Below are 23,921 nucleotides of genomic sequence, written 5' to 3'. Positions count from 1 at the left end.
GGACGCTCTGTCTAATTGGAGTTTAATTATAGCCCATCTAGGTGTTAGGGGAGACCTTCACTGGCAGTCCCCAACCAGTATTGACTGGCGACGGGGTTGCCTTGGCAACGGGGCAATCAAAGAGCAAGGCTGATGAATGGTGAACGTCTGTTTGAGAGTAAAGCTGTGGTCCAGAGCATTCTTGCATGGGGATATTCACACACATGCACACGTTACACCCTTGGGAGATTTGTGAGAGGATTTCATACTGATTAACACTATATGATTTCCTTTACGGTCAGTGCATGAAATTAATGATAGGGATATCTTCAGATTTGTGTATTGACATACCAAAACACACTATTAACAGACCTTATGCTTAATAATCATTGTAACACCGCTGTAACAGATCTGTTTGTATGCACAAATCTCCATTGGTGCTGAAAGAGATGTTGTCAACATAATTACAATAAAAAAGCATCGTATTGTCATTATAATCACAGATTGTTAGAACAATCTAGCTATACATGGTCAAATATCAGCTAGTAAACAACCAAACATGATTGTAACAGCCTGGACATTTTTTCAATTTGCTCTGTTTTGACATTTTAATGTCATTTGTTTCCATGGTGATCCTTGTAATGATAGCTCAAACAAAAAGATGCACTGGTTTTTCTACGTCAAGCTCTCTCCTTTTGATTACTTCCTTTTGGACGATGGGGGAAACAGAGACATACAAATTGATTTTTATTTTTTTTTTGAAAATGGAAAAACAATTAGTACATTCAGGTAATTATGTCAATTACTAGAATAAAATATGGCTTTTTGCTTCTGTAATGGCTGTGCTATCAAATTGGTCACAAGTACAATAATAACTGCTGGTATAGGAAGTGCTTTTAAATGAATCAGGAAAATATGCATTTTTCACTCAGATTTTATTCATTTATTTTGATATGCTGAGTTGTATTATAAATGAGAGTACACTTGACTTTGGCTATTACATTATAGGACATATTGTAATAAAATTGTATTTTAAAAATTATCCTGAATACACACATTCACATAAAGTAAAAAAAAATCAGACCTTGCTGTTTCAGGAAAAGAAATTGCTTGGAAGAAGCATACTACCAAACAATCGCTATTGGGCATTTTAAATCAGAATGTGACTGATTAGACATGCAATACAAGAACTGTTATGCGAGAAGTGACTCTTTTATGAATAATGACTTTCCAGGGGGTGTCTGGAGGGTTAGCCATGCGGAGGTAATCACTCAGAACAGCCCAGTATGAGGCTCTCACTAACCTCCACTCATCTTTAGACCAGTCTATGTGTATGCGTATGAATATGTGGTTGTGTGTGAAAAACGACCAGAAATTTTTTAAGCGTGTTGTTGAATGTGTGCTTATATCGAGGTTCTCTATTGATAGAAAAGCAGTTATTCTGAAAGGACAACTAATATGCCTTTGCTGATGTATTTATAGTTTTTCTGGCATGTGCATTCAATGTATTATTGCCTTTTTTGTCACTGAATTAGTACCTGGATGCTAGAGAAACACAGAAAAAAGATAATTGTAAGCAGTGGCTTCGATTTAATGGGGTTCTCTTTTACAATCAGGATTCTTGGGCAATGAACCATTACACAGATGAAGAATTAATTTAACCTTTAAAGGAATGAGAAGTGATGTAGCAAATTATACATGAGGCCCTAGGATACTGTCTGTTAAGCATGTGATTAAAGGAAAACAACAGCTTCTAATTAGTGGTCCATCAGTGGCGGGAGAAACAAGGAGTCTAATTTAACTTGGTTAAAGGTCAGCTCTAAAAGTCACGCTTTTTTGAACCGCAAAATGGCTTAAATTAATATTTTATCCAAAATAAAAATTTGTTTGGTATTTACTCCTCATCAGCTCATCCAAGATCTAGATGAGTTTGTTTCTTCATTGGAACAAACTTGGAGAAATTTAGAATTCAATCACTTGATCACCAATGGATCCTCTGCAGTGAACTGATATATAATTTCTGTTCTGATGAAAAAAACTAATTCATCTATAACCTGAGGGTGAGCACATTTTTAAATCAAATGTTTCTGATTCTGCATGACAAATTTAAACATGTATTAACTGTATACTTTGTTCAAAAACTAAATATTCTATTGCTGCTAACAAGCTACAACACAACAACATGTGAGGACATGTATTAGGAGAAAAAAAAAGTAGTTAGAAAAGTGACAGAAGCAGAATTGGTAAGATAAATCATAAATTCAAAAAAACTACTGTAGTTCATAAACCCAATAAAACTTTTGTGTAAATGCTTGAAATCTGCCAACATTTTAGAATCAGTCCTTGCCCATTGTTTTATGTTTTATCTCCCAAATAGTCTTTAATGTCATGAAAATAAATCTAAGTGATATATCCGCCATTGTGAGAGTGTGATATTTTCTCTGTAAACAAGGAGCTATTTGAATGAGTAATTTGGGTTTCTGCATCTTCCTACTGCTAATGGAGGTTTTTGGACATGTGAGCCATGGGAGCATCTGTACTTAATGGCGTGCCATAGGAACCGTGCCACTGAAATGCTAATAGACATCACTTACCATAATATAATCATTATTTTATATTAAGCTATGGAAGCAGCACACACTGTTTAATGCTGTATAAATACAGTGTTTTGACTGATCTATTGAACCAGCCATTCTGCTCTTACATGTGCCAAATGGTGTTAGCGCAAAATAAAACCAGAAGCTGCAATAATCTCTATATTCATCAACATTCAATTAATTTCTTTTTATTACTGAGAACAATGTACATACTATAAAATGTAGATGATTTTATTTTCTTTCTCTTCTCTCTTTTACTTTATACTGTCACTTCTGGTATAAATATAAGTCCACAATCCAAAGTAACACTTCCTTCCTTTTGTTGTCCTCCCCCATCACAATCCACTGTCATTGTTTAGAACTATTCACTGCAGAGGATCCACTGGTGAGCAAGAGATGTAATGCTAAATTTCTCAAAACATGTTTTGATAAGGAAACAAACTCATCTACAATTTGAATGGCTTGAGGGTGATATATTTTCTGCAAATTTTAGTTTTAGGGTGATCTATTCCTAAAATGTGGAGAGATACCTGCATTTATCTATGTTGATATGAGAAACATATTTGTAATGCTACATTTATTACATTAATTTTGCACAATAACATTAATCTGAAATTTATCCAGCACAAGAGTGGTTCTAGCTGTAAGTACTGCATTTTCTAATTACGTTTCAGCACCATGGACAGCTCCTATCGCTAGCACACTGAGGAGGCTTCACAAATTAATAACATGCTACTTAAGCCTGGGAGTAAATACTGTTTGATGACAAGCTTTTTCACGGTTGTCATTCCAGGAAAGAGACATTCCCAGCGCATGGCACGCACTCACCTCTAAAAAACCTGGTCAACTTTTTCTAGCATTATACTGTTATCTTACTCAATAAATGGAATGGCAGAAAAATATGGACACATACAAATAAAACAGAAGCAAGATCTGATGCATCGTATGATGTGATTTAAATTTTTCCTTTCTCTTTGGAGTGTTACAAGTTCTTGGTGCTTAATGCAGATCTGTAAAGTTGCAAAGACAACAGTCTCAAATCCAAAGAGATATTCTCTGTCAAAGTTAAAACTCCCATAAAACGCCTTGTTTAAACATGCCCCAACATATCTACATCACAATTGAGGAAATTTTTGTATAATGCCGCCCAAATGTTCACAAAGAAAGAAAGTGTGGTTTCAGTAACCAGGTAAGTGTTGAAGCAGCCATGTCAAGGAGATGCTGTCTGTATAGGCGAAAGCAAAAGCACTTTATTTGGCTTTCCAACAGTATATGCATATAGGAATCTTTAAGATCACTTAAAACAGAACAGCAATGCATTTATGGACAACCGTTTCGTGAACCTAGGAGAGGAGGTATTTCTGACTTTTCTATGACAATCTGGCTCTTCTGAATCAGCTACTGTAAGAATGTTTTGTCATTTGTTTAAGTATTTGCTATTGACCGTTCAAATGCGGAGTGGAGTCAGCTGTCTTAACCATCTGCGGATTGCGTACTGCAAACACATACGAGCTTCATCACGGTGTCTGTTACGCCACTCTGTTCCCCTTTCAGGCTTGAACTGATGGTAAAACTAAGGACATCATTAAAGTTCTTTATATTTATTTTGAAAGAAGAAGCTCGCGATTATGGAAACGGGCATAATATTTCAGATGAGTGTTTTCGGTGTTCTGCCAGTCACAATGCACTGGGTCAGTTGGCCAATCAGAGCAGACTGAGTTTGTCGTAAGGAGAAACTTTATAGAAAACGACGTGTTTGCTGGGCATAGAGGACCTACAATAATGTACAGTATTTGAAAAATAAAGTGTTTTTTGAACATTAACCTGTTAAATGTCACCCCGTCCCGTATACGGGACGCCTACGTTGACTATACTACAATCAAATTTAATCTAATCTTGACAAACTATATATCGTTGGAAAGGTCTAAGACTCCCAAATATATATTTTACCAATATTTTTTGTTAAAAATTATGTCGGAAAAGTAATAGATTAATGTATGACAAGAGTGCACCCTCAGAAATCTACATTACAAAAGGAGCTTTGACCTTTGTTTAAAAAAAAGACTTCCTCGTTGCCTTTTTCTCTATCACATTTTAGAAATCATCAGAAGTTATATATCACTTGAAAACATAAAATCTCAAAATTCATCCTTTAAAACCCATTTTAAAATCAGACATTGCATTACCATGTAAATGGCACATCAAAATCATGTTACAAAATGTTTTCAGTCATGAATTATAAAAATGTAGGTTTGTATCATGCACATTCAAGTCTATCTTCAAAATCGTGAGTGACAGTTAACAGGTTTAAAGCATGTCAACATATTCCATTACACCAAATACACGAAATAATGATCTTTAAAAAACATAATATGACCACTTTAATGTTAAAATAATAATAATAATAACAATAGACTGCACAGACATCTTTAATTATTGTCATTAATTCAGAATATATTTGTATTATAAATCTGCCCCACGCTAGGTCAGTCAGGGTTTGAGTGAACCCAGAAACTTGTTCTGTATCCATTCTGCCTGTATAAATCACCTAGGCAAAATATGCGCATCTGTTTAGTATGAGACGAGCGCATTTTCTGAAGCCGATAGCCTCACAGGGCAAAGCCACATACACATGGGTCTGCATGAGGATGATGCCTCAACTGCTTCCCGGTTTGCATTTGGTTGTCAAGGAGATTGTCAGACTCTATGAGAAAACCCGAGCCAAGCACATAGCGTTCTCTTATCATCAGACATGCATTTCCAGACCTCTTTTGTTCTATTAAACAAAATGTCTACTCATATTTGACTTGTTTTCTACATCTGAAAACACGTTAACATTTGGAAACTCCTTTTCATTGATAACGGAATGCTTTGTAAAATAAAGTAAATAATAATAATACAAAATACTTCCAACAAACTATTACACAAGACTTTAATAACTTTAAAGAAGAGCATGATGTAAATATAGGTAAAGTTAAGAATCACTTAAAACAATGAAACTGAAATAAGTAATAGAAATCGTTAATCTTATTAAAAACTCTAATAAAAATGATTCCATATTCTTATGTCACATATACATATATTTTTGTATGCATTATATATTATATGAACAAAGATATGCATATCTAATGTTTACATGCAATGTTTATTTCATGAATATCACTAGACTGTATTATTTATTTCAAGAAAGTTATTTAAAGTGGTCATACTTCACATTTATTATTTTATACACTGCTTTACATCTTCATCTTAAGTTTGAAAGATACGGACAACACTTGGTAATAACTATAAGCAATATATTATATACAATGTCAGCTCAGTCTCTGTCTTTTTGCTAAGAAGAAAATGCATGTTCTATTGGAAGAATTTAAATAATGAGAACATAATGTATATTTGTGCCCTGTTTATGATCCTCCCTCTCTAGACAACGCGTGTCTCCTATTGGGCAGTGTAGAAATGCCCCTACAATGTTCCACCGTGGCAGACAATCTGGTGCGCCTTTGCGCGGAGGACATGGACTTGGACGCACCATTCTCTTTCCATTCCCTTACGCATCAGCTGCACTCCCCAGCTCACATGGTGCCCCAATGAACCCTCATCCTCACGCACCGTCCAACATACGATGGATTAACAAAAAAGAGATGAATGTCCGCACAGAGGACGGCATCAGCCTGTGCCAAAGGGCTCTCCAAATAGTGACGGAGCTGTGTCTTGCCGGGCACGTCGACCGGGAGAAATGCGCGGATATATTTCCACTGGAGAGCAACATACCAGGTAAAGGAAGTTCAGGTAAATTTAACTTAAAAAATGTTTTATTATCCTCTCACAAACATATTCCCATGAACTCTGGTTAGCGAGTTAAGGAGACTTTTTCTAAGCACGAGTGCGCGGAGTTAGTATACTGAAAGTTTTAAAAGTTCGTTCACGGGCATAGAAACTTACTTTATATTCATAACATTATCTGAAATAAAAACGGTTCCACTTGTTGATTATCAGTGCGCAACAAGTGTGAAAATGGCAGCTGAGTTCGTTGTCTCAGTTTTATTTCACTGGGCGGCAGGTACAAAAGCTACAAGGTAGCTACATCTTTTTATACCCTTTCCCCCTAAGCGGTACATATTAGTACCTGAAGGGTACATATTAGTATACGTTTTCACAGGGTTCCGCCACACTTTTTTTTATGATTGTGTACAATTATAATCGTCAAACGTTTTGTATTGCGTGAAAAAACTCGCGTGTACCACACGTCGACAATGCACATAAACCTGCATGTTTGTTTTTTTTTGTTAATGTTTTTTTAGCCCTGTAGTCCAGAGCAAATCAAAATGAAATACAAAACTACAAGTTGTATGGGTTTACAGCTAACAAAACGTCAGACAGTAAAGAATGTGCTTCAAACAGTGAGGACCAATGTGCGTGATATATTCACAGTAAAGTATGGCCAAGAGTGCATTGGAAGATAGAAATCAAATTACACTATGACATGCTTATGCAAATTATATAAATATATTTTTAAAGTCATTTTCCTATATTTTTTGTGTCCATGTATGAGAGTGAGTCCATCCCTGAATCTCATTTCTAATTGGTTAGTCGCACCATTAGTATGGTGGTAAAACTCAACCCATTAAACAGCAATCAGCTATAATTATGTGCTGCATTGTGCAGTCCATTAAGCAGCTGAAACTCTTGCACCTGTTGGACACGTATGAAAGTTCAACAGTGCCACTTTTTGCATCTTAAATTGACATTACGAGATATTTAACATTTAAAAAAAAATAGCTCATTAATGCCTATGAAAGGACTGTTTTAATCTTTGGAACACCAAACCGGGGAGCAAAATGACTCTGCTGATCTCTGCTTTACTAAACAAGCACATTTCAGTCTTCTTTTTTCTTATACCTTGCCCTCTCATTCTTTTCTTTTTCTCTCTCCCTCTTTCTCCTGTTTGTCTGTCATGCATCATTTATTATTGCTGGTCTCTGTCTGTCTCCATCTGGTGTTCATTTATCTCTTTCTCCTATCCTCGTCTCTTTTCTCCCTCACCTTCTGTTCTTTACGATCTTCTCAACACACTCTCCTTCCAATCTGGCCTCTTTTTCTGCACTCTCTCTTCTTCTTGTTGCCTGTAGACATCTCTGTAAGTCTCCTAGCTCTGGTCGTAGGTTTCTGTGGGCTCGCCCTTTTGGTAGTCTCTCTCTTTGTCTTTTGGAAGCTGTGCTGGCCCATTTGGAGAAGCAAGGCGCTCTCATCCAATGCTGACAGCTATCCGCTGGGGGTGCATCCCGAGGCCCCCCCAGCCCCGGCCCCGACTCCGGTGTCTCGTTCTGTTTCAACTCATCCAGAGACCAATGCAATTGGAAATGTGGGAAGGCAGCCATCGCACATCCAGCACGAGGATGAGGAGGATAAGAAGAGGAAGGTACCAGAAGTAAAGGTTAATGGACGGAGCTCGGTTAAGATTTTGGAGGCGGCCATGAAGATCAGCCAGACGTTGCCAGACATCCCTGCTGAGGTGCAGCAGGCACTGCGTGACCGTCTGAGCAAGCAGGCCAAAATCCAGAGACAGACAACTGAACCTACCTCATCCTCCAGGTGATACACACATCTGAATGCCAAACAAATGATAAATTACAGTACACGGAGATCTATCTATATCTATACATATATGCACTATAAGTCGCTTTGGATAAAAGCATCTGCTAAATGCATAAATAAATAATGATCAAATAATTAGTATAATTGTTAGAAAAATTAATAATATTAGTAAAAAATACTAAATATATTCTAGTTTACTATGTACAAAGGAATTCATTTATAAAATGTTTTATCACAACTTTTATTTTGACATATTTACCCTGTTGATAGGTGATGTCTCATGGTTACTACATACGCCCATTAATCATTACAGTTCACCAATCAGAGCCCTAGAGTCACATCGCCATGGCAACAGCATTAAACGTCCCCAGCAATTAAACAATCAGCTCTTCTTCTCTTTGTTTCATGCGGCTCCGTGTTTAAAGGAAGCAGGGATGTAATTAGTGTTGCCACACAATAGAGCTGACATGCTGCGACTGTTTGTCCGACTGGGGAAGTGAGGAACAGCTGTGCTCGGATCCTTATGGAATCCGCTACTGACAAGCCACAGAATTGTTATTAAAAACTACAACATGGTGTAACAATAAGGTGTCCTTATAAATCGCACAATGACGAAGTGCATGAAAAGGCCAGGAGAAGTTACTCAAAGGGCATTGTGAAAGACTGGTTGACTGGACTTGGGTTGACACATTTTTTTATTGTTTTCCTATTTTTCTGTCATTTCTTTAAATATTACCTTATCTGGAGTAAGAGGTGATAAAAGAATCAAAGAAACAATAAATAAATAACCAGATACTGTATGCTTTGAGATAGTTGCAAACCATGTTCAAAAGACTTTAAAATAGGCTAAATGTGACGCTATGTTCTTTGAAATTGGTAATTTCATGCTATACCATCAATTGAAATTATCAAATTGAGCAGAACTGCTTTGGAGAAGCTAGTTTATCTATTTCTTATGAGTGAATGCACTATTGTTTTAAATCATTTAGTTTTTAGGGAAGAAACTGAAGATATATATATAACTGCTATTATTATATAACTTCTTATTGTTTTACAGTGACTCAAATGAAGATTTCTAATATATGATTCACAGTCACACAACCCATTAGGTGCAGTAATAAATTCTATATTTTTTTGCACAAACCAAGCAAAAATATCCATTAAATGCCTTTAATAGTTAAGATGGAATTTAGTTCCATTTCTATAGTCCTATAGTTAAAGGGCTCGTGAACTCTGTCCGGTGTTTGTTAGTTTTTTTTGTACTGTGCTCTGAGGTCTACTTATAATGTTATCAAGATTTTTACATAAAAAAGCATAATAGTTTATCAGAAATAAGCTATTTTCTGTCCTGTTACTAACCCCTCTCATCAGAATGCATAGGCACGGCTGACTATTTTACCATGGTCTGGAATTTCATTAAAAATAAAGTTAATCCACTGCCTTCAATATAAGCTGTTTTTAGAGTAATGACGAAGTTTTGAATTCGGAAACTTACAGGAAGTTTATATAATACATTGACCTCTTATATATCAAATGATAAAGGGGATTTTGTTTTCTCAGTTCATGACCCCTTTAAAAATTGTAACTGAATTACTTTATGCATAATTAATTTAATTGCATGAGCATATTACACATTCCTGCAAAAAACGAACTTACTTTTGCTGTAAAATGATAAAACACTCTTATTAGATAGCTTGCATAAACTAAAATCCAAAATATGATGAGTAGAGAGGAAAATTTTATTTCACGTGTAGCAATCAGTCATCAGTGTAGAGTGCAACAGGTAACAGACGTGTCTGTGAAAAACAGGAATTTAATATTTCCTCTACAATCGCTTATATGGGAGAGTACAAACACAAATTAAAATCTGGCACTGGCTCACAGGTTCATTCATTATGGTTGGCAAGATGTTTCAGAAACATTGCCATCAAACACTGGATGGCACTTTGAAAAAAGTGCTCTTCAAAACATCAGAAGACAGAAGTTAATTACTCTGTCTACAATTTATCATTGCATTGTGATTGGATGATTGTGCAAACTGCAAGACATGATGTGCAGCAAATGTGCAGGTGACAGACAAGTGATGGACAAAATAGAGAGAGAAAGAGAGATTGACAGTCATTATGAGATCACGTGAGAAAAACTGCAAAAACAATTCTGTGGAAACACACAATCTGGTAAATATTATGATTAATATATCACAAATTTGTTAATGATATAATCCATCACTTTTTTGGTATCATGCTGTCATTGTCATTTGTTTGTTGTCATCGTCTTAAAGGTGCTATAGTTGCTAGGAAACACCGAGGATAAGTAGAGAAATATGATTTCCTCACAGGAGCCAAAATGAGGTTTTCTATAGTAAAAAGATCCCGACCTAACTATTGTTAATAAATTATTGTGAAGTCTAGAATATAAAGGGTTCTAAAAATTAAATTGCGGTACTTAAGTGGTTGTTTTCCAGTGCTAGGGAATAATTAAGTAAAAGGAACCTTTGCATTAAAGGATAATTAGTCAAAAATATGATTTTGCTGGAAAGTAACTTACACTCAGACCTTCCAAGTTGTAGATGAGTCATACCCCCCCCCCCCCCCCAATTAGAACAGATAACAGAAATGTAGCATTACATCACAGTCTCACCGATGGATCATCTGCATTGAATGGGTGCCATCAGTATGAGAGTCCCAACAGCTGATAAAAACATTGCAATAAATGTAATTTTATTAATAAGATTCGGGAGGAGCGCGTCAGAGACTTAGCCCAACCAACACAGGTGGACCATAATCAAGTAATCAGTCCCATAGTATAAATATCGCTGACTTACCTCTATCCATTGACGGTTTATCAGCATCCCTCCTCCACCCCATCTCCTCACTTCAAGTTCACTTTATAAATAGACGGGGAAGGGGGGTACTCTAAGTTCGGGCCATTCCCGAGCTCGGAGCCCTTCCCCGGACAGCACGGCAAATACGCATACCATACCTCAGCTAATTATATGCAAGCGTGAACTAGTGAAACATCCTGATCAGCAAAAAAAACGCTTGTTTGCAATTGAACAAATCCACTAAAAAATAATTACCCTTCTTATCTCATAATATTTATTTTTCTTGTGGAAAAGTCATCTTGTCTGAATCAAGAGAGAAATATGCACAAATCACAAACATTCAGCTTTTAACTTCAAAAATAGTTTAACTGATGGACTTGAGTTTACATTATTGCGTTGTTTTCATCAGCTGTTGGAACTTTCATTCTGACGGCACCCATTTAATGCAGAACTTCCAATATACATAAATATTTTGTAACGACTTCTCTTTTCACAGGCACAATTCTTTCCGCCGACACCTGCCACGGCAGAAGAATGTGACCAGTGTGGACTTCACCATGGACGCTCTACCTGTGCGCCAGTCTTCTGCAGTCAGTATCGGTCGTATCAAACCTGAGCTGTACAAGCAGAAGTCTGTGGACTCTGAAGAGGGCGCCAAGGAGCCAGTAGAGACGTGCGGCAAGCTGAGCTTTGCCCTCAGCTACGACTACGAGGAACAAGCTCTAGTGGTTCGCATTCTAAAGGCTCTGGAACTGCCTGCTAAAGACTTCACGGGCACCTCCGACCCCTACGTGAAGATCTACCTGCTTCCAGAGCGCAAAAAGAAGTTTCAGACGAGGGTCCACCGCAAGACGCTCAACCCCATGTTCGACGAGACGTTCCGCTTCCCTGTGGAGTACAGTGAGCTGTGCAATCGCAAGCTGCACTTCAGCGTTTACGACTTTGACCGCTTTACGAGTCATGACATGATCGGAGAGGTGGTGGTCGATAACCTGTTTGAGCTGTCTGACCTATCACGTGAAGCTGTGGTTTGGAAGGACATCCTTGCAGCCACTACAGTAAGTACAGTGCGTACAGAAAAGCAAAGGTCATAACCAGTACTTTCCTCAGATCCCTCATTGAGACCAGATTTCTGGCAGGTTTGAATTTTTGGATTCATTTTAAAGGTAGCAATCATGATGCAGAATTTAAATGTGTATTTATGGGAAGTAGAATTTTAATTAAAGAATGTTTGTCAAGAATTTGTTGAATGGTGGCTAGGCAAAGATTTGTTTAAAAGATGAATGAACGAATGAACGAACAGAAATACAAGGACAACTGTATTCACTAACTGGTTACATACCTCTGCTTCAATCAAAGGAAATCTGACTGCACAAATGTGAAGGTCTTATTAACGGATAGATTGATCTGTTATGTAAAGCCAGGTGTCAGCAAGGGCTCATCTCCAACCTGACTCACCCTTTCAGGGCACCCACGTACCCCTTCCAAAAATAGATCCAATTGCCAGTTTCCAGAGCCACAGGAAGCATGATTATCAAGTCAGAGCCTTCAAACGTCAGCCATGACTAATCCAACAGGTGTGAAATGGAGTTTGTCCTATACCGTCCCACTGACTACAGAGTAGAGGAAGAAATGGTAAGGTCTCTGCACACTGAGTTTGAAATTTTTGTATGCGTATTCCAAAAAATTGGTCACACACAGAAACTTAGCTGACTGAGTCAAATGTGTATTAATTAATATGTTGCGGAAAAATATTGCAAAACTACACTACATGGAGTCTTCAAGCAGAAGTAGAGTTCCCATTCAGGAGCAGTGGGATCATCCCGGGTGATTCAATGTTTACTTCAGGATGTCAGTGGCTCCGTTTGATGCTTTGCTAGCGATACATATTAAAGCCACATATTAAAAAAAGCCCACCATTTTCTGTGAACCCAGTGTGCAAGGATTGTTACGGTGCTTTGTGCTGCAAGACAAAGTAGACAAACTTAACAACCGCCTTTCTGGATTTTGGCGTTTGCTTGTACGGTGGCTCTGAGCTGTCAAAACACATCTGAAAATGCTTGCTACAGATGCAAAAAAAAAGAGAAGAAAAATGAACTAGATCCGGATTTTTTATGACTGACAAAAAATTTGGAGGGATTGTGTAAAAGTGATTATAATAACGTGAGTTCGTATTTATTTTTTAATGTGCAAAATTTTCGTACAAAAGCAACCCTTACCGGCAGTATACATTTATGACAGTTACCATATATATATATATATATATATATATATATATATATATATAATTATTATTATTATTTTTTTTTTAACTTTCTTTTTAGGTTCCTTAGTCAGATTGGCCCTCATGATAATGAAGCCTACTCATTATGTCTCAGATACATTTTTTATTTTAGTTCACCTTAAAATACAAATTCATAATTTACTTACTCTTTAAAATCTGTATGACTTTCTTTCTTCTGCAGAGTATGGATTGTATTTTAAAGATTGTTACAACTTTTTTTGTTTACAGAACAGTTTCTATACCATTCAATGGGTTCCAAAACAACCCCAGTGAACCCCATTGACTTTCACTGTATGGACTGCAACACAAGACATTTTTCAAAATATCCTCTTTTTTATTTCATGATTAAAGTCATATAGGTTTGGAGTGACATGAATAAATAATATATATTTTTTTATTAACTATCACTAATAGTTAGCACTTGAATAATATCGAGGTATTTAGCCTTATGATGAGCATACTAGCATTTTGAAAGAAAAAAAAAAGTTATAAAGATTGGGCAAAGAAAAATGTTTTGGTACTTAGTTCAGAATCTATGATTTTTCACATCACCTGAAACACTAAACCCTAGTTTAAGTGGTAATATGCACACAGGTTTGACTTTATATATTATTACATAGATACTGACTTGTTAAACTGCTAGATGATCTGTATCGATGAGGTGAAAGGCATCATTCGTCACACTCACCTCACTAACAGTGAGTGACTCAGAAGCATTTAACAATGCAGTGTATGGAGGTGCATATGGGCCCGAGCATATTGGGGGCCAGCCGAGCTGAGGGGAACTTTTAATTGAAACGAGGAAATGAATTTCCCTGCAATTTCCCTGAATTTCTCTTGTCCAACAGTTTATCAGAATTATCGAGACAGGAGCCCATCTCTTTTTTCTCTCTCTCTTCCAAAATTACACAGCTGCTGTTGCAGCCATTAAAATAGTTCAGTTTTGGTTTTTAATGGCAAAGTGGTAATATTTCTTTGCATTTTTTTGTATTAATTTCATTTAGAAGTATGTTTGGAACATTTTATGTTTGTTAAATTAAGGTTTTTGTTTTCTAAAGGAACAACCAAGTGGCTGGCAGCAGACAGTGAGTTGAGTGTATGTTTGATCAATTTAGCCTTTTCAAATCAATACGTCGACATAAATCACTTTGTGCATTTCACAGTATTAATTAAAATTGTTTACCTAGATAAATGTGCATATCCATTCGTTTGTGCTGAGAGTGGAAGCTGAATTGCACTTTGAAGGAGATAGGAGGTGCATGTGCGATAACTAGCATTTTTTTAAATAACACTGGAAGCTTTAAATATGACGTCATTTTTAATACCCCATTTGAAACTGGAAAGTCATCCGTCATACTTCACATTTAACATAAAAAAACAGCAATAAAATGTAGACTTATTGACGTTTTTAAACATTTTTGACATTAGTTTGTATTAAATTGTTCAGATTCTTTCATGCCCACATTCGAATATTCATGTTTATGTCGTGCTGCAAATATTAAAGAGGAAAATATAACTGATTCATATGCCCCTTGAACTGAGGAGAATTATCTCACAAAACATTAAAGAGAAAACACATTTATTGTTTGCATTTTATCATAAAATTGACAGAAGCACAAAGCTGAGATTATTGGGTGGCTTGCATGCCACAAATAAGGAATGGACTTGAAAACTTTAAATAGAATTTCCAAGCATTCAGCCTATACCGTAAAACAGTGTGTGAATAGTAACGTTTCACGTAACGTTATTTAAACGTTAACAATAGGGAAAATCAACAATAGGGCCCAAGTTAAGTGTTGAAGTTTGGGTGGTGGTGGGGTGGGGATTTGCATATGGCCCTGGGGTTTACTTGCTATGCCACTTGTCCCGTTGCCTTCTGCTTCAAAGACAAAGTGAATGGTGACAGTTTCATTTTGTTCACCATAGAGAGAAATCTGTGGTGACTCATTCCTGTTTGGGAAACGCAATCTCCTCCTCCTACTTGTTAGATGCATCAGTCTCTTTAGGGCTCATTAATTTCCTGATTGTGTTTGTTGTCAGCATATTTATTCATTTCCCTGTTGTTTGCTCGACCGGGATGCACATTTCTGTGCCTGTCAAATCACTTCTGTTGTGTTTTGCTAACATTTGGATTGCTCTCATGCTATTTCCTTCTCATTCTCTTCACTGACTATTGCTTTGCCTCATAGCTACAAGACAGAAGTATTGATGTTTGGGCTTGGAAAGGCGGTGGAGAGACTTCGACTTATTGTGCTCCGTTATGAGAGCATGAAAACTGCCCTTTAGGGACAAAAACTGACTCTCAGAACCAGACCCGCTGCTCTTAGGCCCCTGACTGCGGAAAGAAGCTAGTAACTCTCAATTCCTAAAATAGTCAGAGCCATAGATTGCAGCCTTGCTCTGTTACACTTCCGACTGCACATTGAAACCCTATGTTTTATCTTAAGCTGACATGAGAAGGTCTAATTTTGTACATTGCTACTGTGGCACAATGCCATTTCAGATCTGGAGGAGAGGAAATTGGCCAGCCAAAACAGGAAGGGTATTATTGCCCCAAAAAGATTTGTGGATTTCTTTGGACACGAACACTGATAGGAGACGTGACTCTAGAACTAGCTCGTGGCTCTCTGTATTCAACAGTTGTGCTGTGGATAACAAGAGCAGTCAGAGGAGGGGATAGGACGTGACAGAAAGGGGTTTTGACATCATATTACAACAAAATAGGTAACACATCCTCATCTGATATATAATCTGTGTTGATCTTTTCAATTACAGACAACAGTGTTTCTAAACAAACTTTTTTTTTTATTAGATTTTCTTTTTTTTATTAGATTTAAAATAAAAAAATAATGATTACTATAATGAAATGTGCCTCATGATAATGACAGTTAAAATGTACAATATTGTTGGCAAAAAATTCTAGATTTTTTTTTTTTTCTCAAATGGTTTGGAATTCACTTTATAGAATGATAAAAAAATTGTTAATTATACCTAATTAACAAAAAAATATTAAATATTTGGTTTCATTTTGCACTTTCTTGGTAACTAAACCATTATTTTTATTGACTAAATGTACTTTACCATTCAAACGTTTGGAGTCACCATGACTTTTATTTAGTAAGAATGCTTTAAACTGATCAAAAGTGACAGCAAATACATTTACATTGTTACAAAAGGTTTTTGTTCCAAACAAATGCTGCTGTTTTGCCATAAACTGTTTTTGATAAAAGAAGAGATATGTTTCCGCACCACATCAGCATATTAGAATAATTTCTGAAGGATCATGTGACACTGAAGACTGGAATAATGATACTGAAAATTAAGCTGTCAGCACAGGGATAAATTACATTTAAAATATATATTAAAACAGAAACCAGTTATTTTAAATTGAAATAATATTTTACTGTTTTGCGGTATTAAATTAATTCAGACTTAGTGAGCATAAGAGACATCTTTCAAAAACATTAAAATTACCCTAATCTTCTGGACTTTAGATTGCCATTGCAGAGTAAAACTGAATTAAAGTAAATCAATATGATGAAATATTATTTAAACAATAAAAAACCACCAGACAAAAACTCAATGTTCAATGGTATTGGGAAAATGCATTGCTTTGGAAGGCTAGAAAACAGGCATGTGGTACACCTGAAATTTAAACACAGTACAACAGTGGTTAAATATGTATGTATCTCCCCATTACACAATCAGTATTTAATCTTTACTTGGACAGATTAATCACTATCTTTAGCTGCCTTTGAGAGAATAATGGCTGTCTTATTCCAGGAGTGAGAGGCTGTAAATACCAAAATACATACTGGCCTTTTAGAATAATCTTTACCGCCTCTGCAAAGCTAATAAAGGTCAGGGAAGCTAGATTTGTCTCATTCAAAACTGAGTTATTTAATCGCAACAAAACCAGCCACCCAAACTATACTTCCCACAGTAACACTTTCTCACACACAAACACAAACACAAACACAGTCTTTATGAAAGTCTTAAAGTCTTTCTGGAAAAGCTTTCTTTCTTAGAAATCATATTTCTTTGTCACTGAGTTTTTTTTTCCCCTGAAGTTTTTTTTATAGACATATCCTCTCTCTAGATTTAATATAGAAAAGGGATGTGTTTAAACCTGATGAGCAAACATTAGTCCAATATCTCACAAAGCTATGTTGTTGATGGCGAGGCAAATAAAAGTCTATTTGGAGAGTCAGTCAATAAGGATTTTGTTTGCAGTCGCATCAAGTGCTCTCTAGAGATGCTCTCAAGCGAAAAATAATCTTACAATATATGCTGAAGATCCTGCAGACCATTTTATAAATCATTTTTAATGCTATTTTAGGACACTGATGTGCAGACATTACTCCTCTCAGCATCCGACTATCCAAAGTTTTCTATCAGATATACAATATCTCAATATTTTTCTTCTCAATATCCTTCTCTCTCTTTCTTTTTTTTTCTTTCAGGAGAGTGTTGATCTGGGTGAAATTATGTATTCCCTTTGCTATCTTCCCACGGCTGGTCGCATGACCCTCACCGTAATCAAGTGTCGCAATCTGAAAGCCATGGACATTACTGGCTACTCCGGTCAGTGTTAACCCTTATTTCCTGTCCCTCACAATTTTACCATCTTTAGGCTCATGTTTATCTCCAGCATACCCCAAAACATTTGCTTGGCAGTTTCCAGTAATCCAAAAGTTTTGTTAGTTTAGATTAATTAGGATTTGAGTTAAAGGGGAAATCAGATGCCCTTTTCCCACAAATTGAAATTATTCATTAGGGTCTTCGAATGGAAAATTCACTTTTACATGTACTTTGAACTGAAACTTGGCAGTGTTATTATTTTTATTATTGTCCTATATTTTATGTAGACAGAAACTGTTGAAACCTTACGTAGCATTTGTATTTTTATTTAAACTTGCACAAAAAAATGTCACTGGTATCAAATAAATTATATACGGTTTGTAAATACAAAAATATATTGTAGAAAAATACAGTAAAATGAATCCAATTAAACTATTGGCAGACGCTTCCTTCCCCAGTCAATCGGAAGAAATTAATTGCACTTTGTTTATGCCTGAGTCTCTGCAAACCCAAAATGATATACAATTTTTAATTTCATGCATGTTATTAAGTTAAAAATTTGTTTATTTATGAGTTCTCATGAGAGCGGGAAAAGTCATCAACAGACACATCAATGCTAAGCATGTTTTGTGAGATATTAAAATGCCTGTGGGCTCTTGGCATATCGCAAGCAGAACGTGTTAAGAGAGCTTAACAGAAAAAATAACAATTATAACGCTATGTGGAAAAACCTTTTTAGTCATATTTCAGATGCGAAAAGCTCTAAACACATTCACCTTGCTTCTTTCCACAGATCCATACGTTAAAGTCTCCCTCATATGTGATGGTCGGAGACTGAAGAAGCGGAAGACGACAACCAAAAAGAACACACTCAACCCTGTCTATAACGAGGCCATCATTTTTGACATCCCTCCTGAGAATGTGGAGCAGGTCAGCCTGTCCATAATGGTGATGGATTACGACAGGTCAGTCCCTGCTCCTTCAGATAATTTAAAAAAACAATAAGCATGCTGAAAATAACTTATTCTGACATGATGATATTTATGATTGTGGTTATAATATTAATTCAGATAGCATGCAAGCAAACCACTCATGTTTGGCAACTCTTACTGAAATATTTGTAACAGTAATGTAGATACTTATAAAACTCTGCTCCGCTGTGTAATTAAGGGCAGATTATGCTATCAAAACATTGTTCAACCATCAGAAGTTAAATATATATGTAGGTGGATGTGGGAGCATTTATGCAAAAGTCCTGTTGATCAAGTATGATTGATTTCATTTCAACTGGTTTCCTTAGTCTTTTTAACTGGATCGAAAATGCACATCCTTCCTGTCATAAAATGTCATGGGAAGATAGTAAACCACTAAAATAAAGTCTTATGTTTTGTTTCTCTTTCAGAGTTGGACACAATGAAGTGATAGGAGTATGCAGGACAGGGCCGGATGCAGAGGGTCTTGGAAGGGACCACTGGAACGAGATGCTGGCTTATCCACGCAAGCCCATCACCCACTGGCATGCACTTTGTGAGGTGAGAAACTAGAAACTGGAGCAGAAAGCCAGACCCAGCTTGCACTTTCCCAATAGTAAAGATGTTGCATTATGTAGTTTTTATGCCTTGCAAAGTGTAAACATTTGGATTTGTGGGATTTATTGATTAATGATTTATTATTATCCAATTTTGTCGAAATGATTTTTTTATGTCAAATTAATTACATATTTATATATTTTCACTGGGCCCAATGCAATCTTTTAAATATCTTTTACACATTCTTATGTTTTTACACATATGTGTTGCTAAAAAAATTACATAAAAAATGTATGGTGGGACCAGTACAAATGTTGACAGGGTGGTAAAAATGTGAACTATTGAAGAAAAATAACAATGACAACTTTATGCAACAGTGTTATGTAGATTGAGCCTTGATATAGTGCTTTTTGGCTAATTCTGATCCATTTGCCAAGTGTATTTAAGTATAATATTTCCTAAACTACTCTGTTGTTATGTTTTGGTCTCATCCGTCCCTGCAGTGGCCTGGAAGAGCATCCAGTTTTGAGAGTCAAGGATCATGTCCATCCCCAAAACCTCCACAGACCCCATAACACCCCGGAACACAAATCTAATGGCAAAACATAATTGGTTTGTATAATTAATAGGGTATATTTTTCTCTAGTTTTAGCTTGCTGCATTTTTCTTTGGCAAAGAATTAAACATGACTGGTATGCCTGCTACAGACACAATCGAGTTTCCACATCTCACAGTTTCTTTGACATTTTGCTGGTGCTGAGTTTATGAGCTCCTAAAACAATAGTTTTCAGGTCACTTTGAAGCTGACAGTGAAATAATGTGAAGTCTCTTGCTGTTTGACAGTATAATGATGACATGTCAGTTTACAGACACATGAAATGATAGTGCTTATCCTGTCATATTCTTGAACATTTCAGATACATATTCCCCTGTCTGGTGAAAACATTTGACAAATATGATGCAGGGTTTGGGGAGAGAAAAAAAGAGGTGTTTGAATATGAAATCAAGACTGGTTTGGTATGCAAAACCTTCATGCAATCATGTGATCAAATGGAGAACAATGGAGATGTCAGCATTGTTACAATTATTTATAAAGAATCTGGCTCTCTTTATATTAAGAAGACTTTACAATTGATATAAAACAATTATTTATATCAACCAAGACAACTGGATGTCAAAAGTATAAATCTTTGTGTTTTATCTAATTTGAGACAGGATGGATATTTCATTTATCACCAAGACTCAGAGAGGCAATTATGAAGGAGAAAGCATATTCAAAGCATGTTTACTGTACGTACAAACTGAATCTATTTGCTCATTAAAAAGCTTTCTAAAGACTCTTTATTTTAATAAAACTGTTGTAGCATACTGATTTAAAGGTATTTAAATGTATTGTAATTTGATTATATTAACATTTAATGATGTGCTCATTATACTTGAACATCGTTCAAGTTGTTAAATAAACGGAAAATATTACAATAATTCAGTATTGATGTAAAAAAAAAGCACAAAATACAAAATATATCAAGCAGGAGGTCACTAAAGGCTAACAGCTGTCATAACATTCCAAAATGTAATTATAATTAGCCATTTTTTTTAAAACCGATTATTTTTTTCTTAGCTAGCATGTGCTGAAAATTATGGTCAAATGGAACATCTAGAGTAGCCAAATGATGTAGCATGTTTTATTATAGTTGTTTTTGAAGACAAAAATACGTACATACACTCATTTCAACTCATAATATCTTCAAATTTATGAAACACTTGCCTAATATTAAATTCTCAAATCTAAAAACAATCATCCCACTCCTCAGTGTTTGAACAACTAGAGAAGTAAATTGACTTTTAATGGCGTCTGGCACCCTCACAAAGTTACACAAAGTTGTGTGTAAATATGTTAGAAATGATTCCATCATGTGAATATTAGCAAAATCTACCATATGCAGATCCATCTTCAGATGAATATATAGCATCTAAAGCAATTAAAGTGATTGAAACATCGTTTTCTGCATAAAGAGAGGTGAAGCACTGCCAACCACACAAACATTAAGTACAATGGAAAAATTGCTCAGTGGTAATTTAAAATGGATGGACAATAGAGAAGCCTTGATTTACTTTTTTTTTGAATGAATTTTGTCTGTTGATTAGTATCCATGTAGTTGAGTTTTGTTATGTAAGAGAATTAGTATTCATTGTGTGAAATCATCCAGCATCTAATCAGTCGGTATGCAAATAATATGGTACATCATGGTAATTTCACACCTAGGGCCTCATTTCTAAAATGTTGCACAGAAACCATCCTAAATGTGACCTTACAATCATCTCTCAAATATGCATACGTGTGATTCATAGAATGAATGTACGCACAGAAAACGCATGTACGCCTCTCTTTCAGATGTGAAATCGTGAAAACTTGCACGCAACTGATTGCTTTCAGCTCTCTGCCTTGTAAACGACTCTTAGTCAATGTCATTAACATATAAAAGATCACCATTCATCATCCTAGTCCTTTCATTTAGAACAGTGAGCCGGAAGAACATCTTACATTTACAAAAACCGGCAAGTGTGTACTTCTGCTCAGACCCTGGCGTTACACTAAGCACTTTTCCACATCAAAGGAAGTTTTTACAAATATGAGCTTTGGCGTGGATTTAAGCGTATGTATATTCTAAGATTAAATCTGTGCATACAGACACTTTATAAATGAGGCCCCTAATGTTTTAAAGCTGGACCCTGACAATTGTGTTTTCTGAGTATATTCTGGTGTGTCCATTAAGTAATAATGCAATCATGGCAATTACACAAATGGCTGTGTACTGTTATCTTTCATTTGCACAAGACAGTTTCTGCCCCAGAGCTCGGTCGGCGTGATAGAACAAAGATGTAGTATTCTTGTAGCATGCTCATACCAGTATATTAGATATTGTTTAGAAATGTATACAAATATTCTTTCTGAAAGGAATTATTTTTTATTTCATTTAACTTTGCCAGATTTCTTCGAATTGTTATGTTGTGAAAGTGCATTTCTATGGATTGTTTGGTGATTGGTTTGTACTATGGGCTTGTGATCTTGAATAACTTTATACACAGTTTGCATATATTGTGTAATGGCCTCTAAAAATTGTAAAACTGTTTTGGTTAGCACTCAACTTGCTAAGATAACTTCTTGTTCTTGCTATTAATGAACTGCTTCTCGGTGATTCTTTGTCATTCTTGCACAGGACTAAAATGATCGCTATACATGTAGTCATGATGTGTACAGTTTGTGATAACTTTTGTAAGAAAAAAAAACAAAAATGCACTAAATATTTGAAATACGATTTTACTGGATGTTTCAAATGTATTTTAACTAAATAAATTCTGAATTGTCGAAGTGTATTTTACAATTACTCAGTTTTTCGTAGCTCAAAGTTTAAACTTAAAAAAAATCATGACAGATTTCACATAAAATGATGTTGTACACATACAGTAGACAGTATTATAGTTTTATGAGTATTTTTATAAGTTGACTTTTATAAGTTTTTTTTTTTATTTTTGGTTTTCATTTTAATAGTTATATATATAATTTTTTCACTTAAATTGCATAATATTCTAATTACTCAAATATTCTATTACAGAATATCCTATTATATCCCTTATTATAGAATAAATGTTAACTCAAAATGACACGGACACTTTGAAACATTTTTAATTTGCCAATTTCAGAAGAAGCAACTATGAGTAAAGTAGAAAACGGTACGGTAAAAATGATACCGTATCTTCTGAGAGATGATGGATGTCTTTCAGAGAGCAGGAACTGAGTGAGAAAGCTCTGTATGCTGCACTGTACCAATTTTTCTGACAATTTACTTAATGGCATCACACTGTTCAGATGTAATAAGGCTTTCTCTGATATTTAATACATAATGACACAGACAGAGAGGGAAAGACAGCAAGAGCACCAGAAAGAAATACCTCAAGCTTATAAAGAAAAGCAAGAAATTTAACGGTTTGTCAAAGTGTCTCATAGTTTATAATATTTAAGTGAAAAATGCTTTTACAATATGTTGAAAAGGCCCTATTTGGTCTCTTATTTTGCTGAAATCACTATAAAAAAAAATTCAAAATGTAATCGCTGAAAAGAAGCAGCTGTGAACTATTCATGTTCAGATAACGTGTTTGACCCACATCAATACTGCATTTAACAAGAGACCAGAGCCAAACGGCTAAAAGAGAAAAGAGAGGTACCAGTGACATGATGCAAGTATTGAAGAATAAAAACCAAGCTTAACACAAAAGGAGATGTGGTTGAATGAGGCAGAGCTTTCTATCTTACCTCTGAGCCTCGGACTGCTAAAAGGTGCCTCATCAAAAGCCTGGCACACCTAAAAATATCTTGATCGTGCTGACAGGCAACTGCTATTTCCTTCATCTCTGCGGATATCAAAGAGTCGTCTGCCTCAAAGGCTTGCAGTCTCCTCAGTCTGCTGGGGAGGGATATGGCAGGAAACCAGTTGGTACTAATGTTGAGCTTACATCTTGTTATCATGAGC

At 35.8% G+C, this 23,921-nt stretch overlaps 1 protein-coding gene across 2 annotated transcripts; it reads left to right on the top strand.

The window, feature by feature from the left end:
* Window positions 1-6,043: 6,043 nt before the first annotated feature.
* LOC127956276 (synaptotagmin-10-like) lies at window positions 6,044-22,762 on the top strand. 2 transcript variants are annotated; one of them, XM_052554110.1, is made up of 7 exons: window positions 6,044-6,350; window positions 7,706-8,168; window positions 11,492-12,053; window positions 17,743-17,863; window positions 18,654-18,825; window positions 19,263-19,392; window positions 19,893-22,762. In XM_052554110.1, exons 1-7 carry the CDS (start codon window positions 6,044-6,046, stop codon window positions 19,962-19,964), a joined length of 1,827 nt encoding a protein of 608 aa, XP_052410070.1. In that variant the 3' UTR covers window positions 19,965-22,762. The 2 variants fall into 2 exon arrangements, with proteins under 2 accessions (XP_052410070.1, XP_052410071.1); XM_052554111.1 differs by having other exon boundaries at window positions 6,086-6,365.
* Window positions 22,763-23,921: the final 1,159 nt, after the last annotated feature.

The sequence above is a fragment of the Carassius gibelio genome, chromosome B4 (genome assembly GCF_023724105.1).
Source record: "Carassius gibelio isolate Cgi1373 ecotype wild population from Czech Republic chromosome B4, carGib1.2-hapl.c, whole genome shotgun sequence".
Lineage (NCBI taxonomy): Eukaryota > Metazoa > Chordata > Actinopteri > Cypriniformes > Cyprinidae > Carassius > Carassius gibelio.
The sequence above is the reverse complement of the archived record's forward strand: the minus strand, read 5'-3'. Positions and strand labels throughout refer to the sequence as shown.

What these genes read in the sequence shown, in the direction of transcription:
- LOC127956276 (XM_052554110.1), top strand. Translation starts at nt 6,044, where the DNA reads ATGTTCCACCGTGGCAGACAATCTGGTGCGCCTTTGCGCGGAGGACAT. An exon ending in ACTGGAGAGCAACATACCAG is followed by an intron (nt 6,351 to 7,705) that starts GTAAAGGAAGTT and finishes TGTTGCCTGTAG; the next exon opens with ACATCTCTGTAAGTCTCCTA. An exon ending in ACATCCTTGCAGCCACTACA is followed by an intron (nt 12,054 to 17,742) that starts GTAAGTACAGTG and finishes TTTTTCTTTCAG; the next exon opens with GAGAGTGTTGATCTGGGTGA.